This window comes from Pristiophorus japonicus, chromosome 10 (assembly GCF_044704955.1).
Source record: "Pristiophorus japonicus isolate sPriJap1 chromosome 10, sPriJap1.hap1, whole genome shotgun sequence".
NCBI lineage: Eukaryota > Metazoa > Chordata > Chondrichthyes > Pristiophoridae > Pristiophorus > Pristiophorus japonicus.
Genome location: NC_091986.1, coordinates 43,804,102 through 43,811,840, shown reverse-complemented (window position 1 = coordinate 43,811,840; position 7,739 = coordinate 43,804,102). Strand labels below are relative to the sequence as shown.

Below are 7,739 nucleotides of genomic sequence, written 5' to 3'. Positions count from 1 at the left end.
GTTATGGAGTTTTCATGCCAGTTGAGGTGGGTGAGGGGGGTAGGGTGGAAACAAGTGCCTTGTTTCCTTAAGTTTCGCAGTCCAAACATGAGCAGAGCAACATTGTGGGAAGTGCGGGCAGGAGGGGGCGGGTCCCGCTGCGCCTCTCGGCTGAAAACGGGCGAATTGCCTGAACGGTGCATCTGCCAATCAGCTCAAAGTCTCCAATCTCGGCCCTGCCATCTCTGAACTATATTTCCCCACTGTGTCGCCTGGCTGCTCTATGCTCTGCCAATCGCTTGAGGACAGAGTGAGAAAGGCAGAGTTAAGAGTGCTTCAAAAAAAAAAGTACTTTAACGCGCTCAACAATATATTTTCAGGCTTTGATTTAGGGGGGGCGGGCGGGTGGGGGTGGGGGGGGGGGAGGGGAGTTTCAAAAAATCTGTGCCACCAACTAGTGTGGATGGACTGACTTGTGTAGTTATGGAAGCCGCACTAAGCAAGCGGAATCCAGCACTTAGATTAGCGGATTTGGCAGCAAATCAACTCCATCCCCATCAGAATATGTCAGGCTTCCCGGGGTTGGGTAGCCATACACACATCCACCCTGGGGAGCTCAGCAACGACCCCAGCGTGGCTCTCACCCCCTTTGGGCCCGAGCACATGGCTCAGTCCACTGCTCTCAAACTCAGTCCACCGCAACACATGGCCGGACACCCCGAAGCGCAGACAGCGGCGATATTCGGCTCGGCACAGAACTCGGTCAGCTACCCAGCGGGTCATCCCCATTCAGGCTACGCGAGCGGCAGGGAGTACATGCTCAGGAGAGATCTGTCAGCGTCTGCCATGCATGGACTGAGCGAGCAGCACCCATCTTCTTCTTCCCACCACCATCATCACCACCACCACCACGGCATGTTCCTGTCCACAACAGGTACCTATGGACACCCGGAGGTGTTCTCGGGGCTCCACGAACAATCTGCGCCGGGATCCCACCACACTTTAAATGGACAGATGCGCTTGGGGTTACCAGGGGACATCTACAGGCCAGAGCATTTCAGACACGGAGCAGAGCACTACCCGGCCTCAACCCTGCACAGTTACAACTCCATGAACTTAAACGTTAACCTGGCCGCGGCTCACCACGGCGCCGGTGCATTCTTTAGGTACATGAGACAGCCCATCAAGCAAGAGTTAATCTGCAAGTGGATTGACCAAGAGGAGACTTCAAAGAAACCCTGCTCTAAAACTTTCAGTACCATGCATGAATTGGTAAACCATGTCACGGTGGAGCATGTCGGAGGACCCGAGCAGAGCGTGCACATTTGCTACTGGGAGGAATGTCCCAGAGAAGGGAAACCGTTCAAGGCGAAATACAAACTGGTAAATCACATCAGGGTTCACACGGGGGAGAAACCTTTCCCCTGCCCCTTCCCGGGCTGCGGGAAAGTATTCGCCCGCTCAGAAAACTTGAAGATACACAAAAGGACTCACACAGGTTGGTGTTTCTCTAAACCGTTTTCACCTTGTTCCTAAGTCCCTCAACAAGTACATCTCGCTAATATCTCGGGCAAAGTACTATTAAGTTAAACAAAAAGTTTTTTTCCCCCCCTGAATTGCGAATCCAGCGAGTATCATTTTATATCTCACAAGCACGCTCATAAACTACTAGCTCCATTATTTAATCGGTTCACAAATTGTTGGGTGTAAAATTAAAGCAACTCGGTTTCATTTTGAAAGATTCTGCAGATCTGGGTCGTGAGCAAAACAGGCGAGTGGACATTTCCAAACCGGGGTGTGAGCTGCGGCGGCCCTTTGTTTCCTGTCCGGGAATCGCCAGTCAAAATGTCACAAATGTAAAAATGAAGCAAGCAAACGCGATTATTGGAAGGGCTCGCGGGGCTGGTGTTGGGGAACGAAGTTCCCAAGTTAAAGTCAGATATTTCAACCCAACTTAAAAACGAAGAATGCTCGGGATGAGAGTGAAAGACAAGAAATTACAAATGAGGTTGGAAGGATTTCAGCGCAATCTTGCAGAAGGTTTAGGGGCAAGGGAGCGAATCGAGATTTGTAATCCGACTGAACAAGTTACACAATGTTGTTGAAATATGTTATTTAAGACTCTCTGAGAGAAACGATATCGATAGACTCACAGACAGCATGTCATTGTTCGGCTTAATAATTAGAAGAATGAAAATTCTTGTGACCATTCCGCAGTAAATACGCCGCACACAAATCCCCCGAGGGTGCGCCCTATCTAACTTGAACAAAGTTTACTACAGATCTCCACTATATCGTTTTAGTTCCTGGCGAAATAAGGCAACCTGGTCAGAATTTATTGTTGCAGACAGATATTATCCCTTGGAGAATGTTTATTGACGTATGCTTTACTTAATTGTTTCCACTGATTTATAGTGTGCTGTCACAGGGTATAAACAGATAGTGTTACACCTATTCGTTTAATGCCTTCTTAATTTGTTGTTTAAATGTTAAAGCAAATGGCCCATGACTGCTCTGACTACAAATTTTATCTAAAGAATATGTTGCACAAGTTAAAAAAAACATGGGGGATGGGGTGGGGAGTGGAACTGGGGACTGGTATTCCAGTTCTGTTGGTAAGGACCCAATTGGAGTGATAGATTCAGGATGCCCGGATCCTCCATCTCCACTCAGGAGGAGTGTGGAAAGATAGGAAACGTTTTAAAACTTCAATTTTATCCAAACTGATGTGGTATATTTCTCCAGCAGCACATTCTAAAGCAGGAATTGTAAATGAGCTCTCAGTAGAGTAGCGAACCCCCCTGTTTGCTTGTGTCTTTTTACGGCCTTTTTCTGCTTTGAGCTATAAAATGGCCATTTGTTAACTTTGTGAATAATGTCCACTTTGACCTAAAAAAAAAGCACAGGAGTACAGGGAGGGGACATTAACGGCTCGCATAATATGTTTTTTTTAATATTAAAATGCGTAAGGGAGTAAAACAAAATGGTAATTGGCGTCACACAGGGAAGCAGAATTTCTTTCTCCTCTCCAGTGAAGCTGGGAGGAAATGCTGCCCATCAATGCGGTGTCCTTCCCAACAAATGGAACCGGTGCTGTTAAAATTCTGTTGGAGAGTAGGGGCAGCATCGCCCCATGAGCACTGTACTGCTGGTGCTAGATTCGCCATTGTATTTTTGTGACTGTGTTTGGTAGAGGGAGAAAAATACAGATCTACGTAAATGTAACCTCAGGCATAAGCACGCACAATAATGGTGATGTGAGCCAAGTGTGTTTGAAAAGTTAATTACCATAATTCCGAGGTTTAAAAAAATGCATTCTGCCTGTTCGAATGAATGTGTGTTGCCTCGCTACTGGTGTCAGGCTGCAGGATTGATAAGATTGGAGTCTCTAAAGGTTCTAGCGCAAAAGTTGTGATGCCCTGGACTTTGCTGAGTTGGTGTTCTGTTAGGGACATCCAGTAGAATGGGCTAGTTTGCGTGTGTTGCTTAATCCAAGTTATTGATGTTATGAAAGCCAAAGGAAATTCTACAGTCACCCTGCTTTGTATTGATCCATACACACACACCAAAAAAAAAATGTGGTCTAAACAATGCAACTTAAATAGGACGATTTGGCGGACCACAAGGAAAGATGACCAACAGAGAGCACGGGTTCAGAATGACAGGGGTGTACTGTCAGATTCAAGTGGCTTCTGTTTACTCGCGAAGTCATGAACGAGGTTGTGTTTGAGGGCGATCTGGTTGTTATCAGTCAAGTGCTTTCCGGATCCCAGCTCTCGCGAATTAAAAAAAACCCAACACGGCCATCAAAGATTGTCAAAAAATGTATTTCTCCTAACATGCAGCTTGGGGCCAGAGCCTCCGAACTAAACACCAGGCGCATTCCAAGTGCTAGTTAGTTTATGACCAGCCTGTGGGATTCGGGCCCTGCATTGAGCCGCAGCAGTTCACAATGCTAAATATAAATATTTACAGTAAATAAATGCAACGAGGCTGTCGAAGGCGCTTCTGGCCAATGCATCATTCCACCCCATCTCAAGCCCTGCATAAGATCTACAACCACGAAATGTACCGAAAACAGGGACATCATTTTTTTTAAAGATTCCCACAACTGGATGTCAGATTCTAGGATATTCAATGCACGTCAGACTCAATCATATTAGAAAGAACAGTAAAAATGAATTTTAATATGCATTTAATATGCAATCTTACAAAGATGGCTACCATTTCTGATGTTATTGTCCTTATTCAATTTAACTTCAACCACAGTTTTTCCCCCTGCCCTTTATAATAGGCTGGAAATAAACAGCAAAAGATGTGACTTGAGGCTGGTTTCCATTTGAAAACCTAAGCTAATAATACACATGGAAGGGAGATTTGTGACGGACTAGTTTTGAGAAGTTGGTCTATGTTTGTGGTGCGACTCGAGGCTTTTTGGAAATCTAAATGTAATCTTTAATATTGTAGATCTAATTAAATTTGCCTAAATATCAGATTACTTGATGCCGAATTACACAATAAACAATGTAAGAAACACACTAAGGGAAAAGAAGCGAGGTCCAGGGTTGAATAACCGGCTTAATTGGACTTGTTACAGATTTTGAACTGGACTAATTCTGACTATATAAATATCAAACATTAATATTCTCTTTGCAATAACCTCTTTGGAACAGATCTGGACGTGGGCTGTGCGAGATATATATAAGCATGTCAGTGGAAGTAGTTTAAAAAAGTTGTCTTAAAACTTTTAACTAACTAGGTTTGCCAATCATATCAGCGACAATTTCACTTTCCAAGTTAAACGTTGGGAAATAACACATCTTGGTTTGGAGTTACATTTTTCTCAATACCCCAAAGCAAGAATACGGAACTTGGCCGAACTGCTTTTCATGCAAAAGTATGACTCTAGTTTCCACATCGTACTCAGGACAATCTTAGGAAACAAATACATTTTCTCGCCTGACGAGTAAATCAAATACTTCTCTTTTAAAACGGAGTTTTCCAAATGACTTCGTGAATACAAAGAAAAGCTGTGATACGTTGGAGAGCCCTAAACTCCGCCAGCTGATTGTTGTTGTCAAACTTTCCGTTTATACATAAGTATATTTAAAGAAATACTTGCATTTATATAGCGTCTTTCACGACCTCAGGATGTCCCAAAGCGCTTTTACAGCCAATGAAGTAGTTTTAGAAGTGTAGTCACTGTTGTAATGTGGGAATTTACCCAAGGCTAACATGATTACAATACACATTTGAATTTTTAACAGTCTGCACAAATCAATAGAAAAATGTTGGAAAAACTTTACTGTGTATAACCACTCGATTTTGTTCCCTCATTGTGTTTTTATTTTTATTTTCAGGAGAGAAGCCTTTTAAGTGTGAGTTCGATGGCTGTGACAGGAAATTTGCCAACAGCAGTGACAGGAAGAAGCACTCCCATGTCCACACCAGTGATAAGCCATACAACTGTAAAATGAGAGGCTGTGACAAGTCTTACACTCACCCTAGTTCGCTTCGCAAACACATGAAGGTCCACTGCAAATCCCCCCCACCTCCCGCCAGCTCAGGTTACCAGCTCTCGAACACATCCTTGGGGATGGCGTCCCCGGCCTCCGAGCCGGTCAGGGACCGCACCGCCAGCGTCTCCTCGCAAGTCACCAACCTCAATGAATGGTACGTCTGCCAGGGGAGTGGAGCCGCCAATAGCCTTCACACACCTTCAAGCAACGGCGCCTCGTCCGACACCGAGGATGAGGAGGTTTACAGGAACTCTGATCCCAGGACTATGCTCTGACATAGGCGTGCGGGAGAAGTGTGCGCGTGGGCGCCATAAGAGCCAAGCGAGGGTCTGTGGCATTGGTGGCCATCATCGAAGATGTCCTATGGCCATCTTAAACCAGCTAGGTTCAAACCTCGTAGGAAAACAAGCTAAGGGCTACGGACCTGCAGCGTTTTGGGGTATGCTCTCATCCTCTGTGTGAGTCAAGATTATAGTGCGAACTTCCAAGTTAAAGAGAATCACAATTTGATTTATTTTAAGACTGTAAATATTGATTATGTGAAATCAAACGTGACTTAAACAAATAAAACATATCATCTGACTAGCAATAGTCATTTCTCCCCACCAGAACACACATCCGCTTTTTGGAACTGGTAGATGACATACCCACACTTTCTTAAAGCCCTCAAAACAGACAATTCTCCTCGAGTGCTGGAAATGGCTTTTCGGGCAGTGTTCTACGTCGACGATCTGAGCGAAGGGATATCCCACAATTTCTGAGAAAACACAATACAACCTCTGGAGGGGGAAAAATCGCCATATTTTTATGTTCAGCTGAAATCAGCCAGTACTACCGTGTTCGGTACTAAAACACCAGCAGCAGTATTCCATTATCTCTCTCTCTCTCTGCCCAAAATATACACTGCTCCGAAAAAAGAGCTGGATTAGGACTTTCCTATTATATGTGAAACGAGTCATATATCAGTAATGCTGAAACTGGCAAGGACTCTGTGTGACCCTGTGAAATCAATACCGACTATATATCAACCTTTAACACCAAGGGCCCTGGCACTCTGTCGAACCAAGCTTTTGTGTGATCTTCTATCCATCATGGTATAGTCAAAAATATTCATATTTTACTCATAATTATTCAGGCCTTCATACAAATAAACTAAAGAGTACTAATATGTCCCCAAAGGCCAGAAGACGCAGAAATGACAGGCCTGTCCCTGTTGGATTTGTACATAATTGTTGTGGGCTGCAAATCGTTGATGTAATCGTTAGCTATCTTAAGATGTTGTCCGTGATTGCTCTTTTATTTGTAAAGTATAATTTATTTGCTGATGTGTAATATCTTTCTGCAATAGTACAGATACACCAAAGAGTTATATTATTACGTTTGGTGCGGTGTCGTGGTGTTATGAATCTGTGGTTTGTCACAATGTTCATTCTCTGCTTACTGGAATGAACTGTGAAATGTGAAAAAGAAAATATGTGATTGTTTCTTTCTTGTCGGTGCTGCAGTTAATGGTTGTAACTACAGTATTGGTCCACTTCTTCTTATTACCATGCATGCTGCAGTCATTTTATAGTTCCCTTACATTAAACAAACACCGCCCAGAATCTCTGATTGGAATCTAAAAATCCACACCAAAATGCAAGGGAGAGATAGCAGTTCCTTTAAAATGATGAATGGTCCACGTGTACTTGGATTTAGAAATGTGTTTCAGTGAAGGAGGTTTAACCGTGTGACAATGTATTTTAAAATTGTGAATAAACAAATATTGTTTTTCCTCAGCGTTAATAACCGCATTGTCTATTAAATATGTAAATCCTGACAATGAGTCAATCTATCGTGCTGCGGGTGTGGGAATCCTTGCCTCCACCCTCCATGATGGAGAATCAAGTGATTTTGGTTCATGATCTAAAGCAAAATGATTTCGGGCGTTTGGTGTAACTTTTATTTTCATCTGTCTATTGTTGCATAAGGACCTTTGCCACTGTGCACATATTTACCTGTCTATGGCAGAGCGTAAGACATATATGACGCACAGAAGGACTTGAGTAAACACTGACGGCACTTCCTGGGTACAATTGGCAGACGGGAGGTGAAACAGTTCCCCAGTATTGTCCGTAATTAGCATTTCATAATGACGTCAAAGGGCCAAGAAAGGAAGTCACGTTTGCCCTCTGGGATCAAACTGCCCCGAACTCCAAAAATGCAGGTAAGCGGCGAGCTGCAAGATACTTTTGTTTGTGT

The 7,739-nt window shown here is 43.8% G+C and overlaps 1 protein-coding gene across 1 annotated transcript; it reads left to right on the top strand.

Moving 5' to 3' along the window:
* The first annotated feature begins 462 nt into the window (after window positions 1–462).
* Window positions 463–5,773, top strand: zic5 (zic family member 5 (odd-paired homolog, Drosophila)). The gene is made up of 2 exons (XM_070891404.1): window positions 463–1,477; window positions 5,340–5,773. Exons 1-2 carry the CDS (start codon window positions 463–465, stop codon window positions 5,771–5,773), a joined length of 1,449 nt encoding a protein of 482 aa, XP_070747505.1.
* The last annotated feature ends 1,966 nt before the right edge of the window (window positions 5,774–7,739 follow it).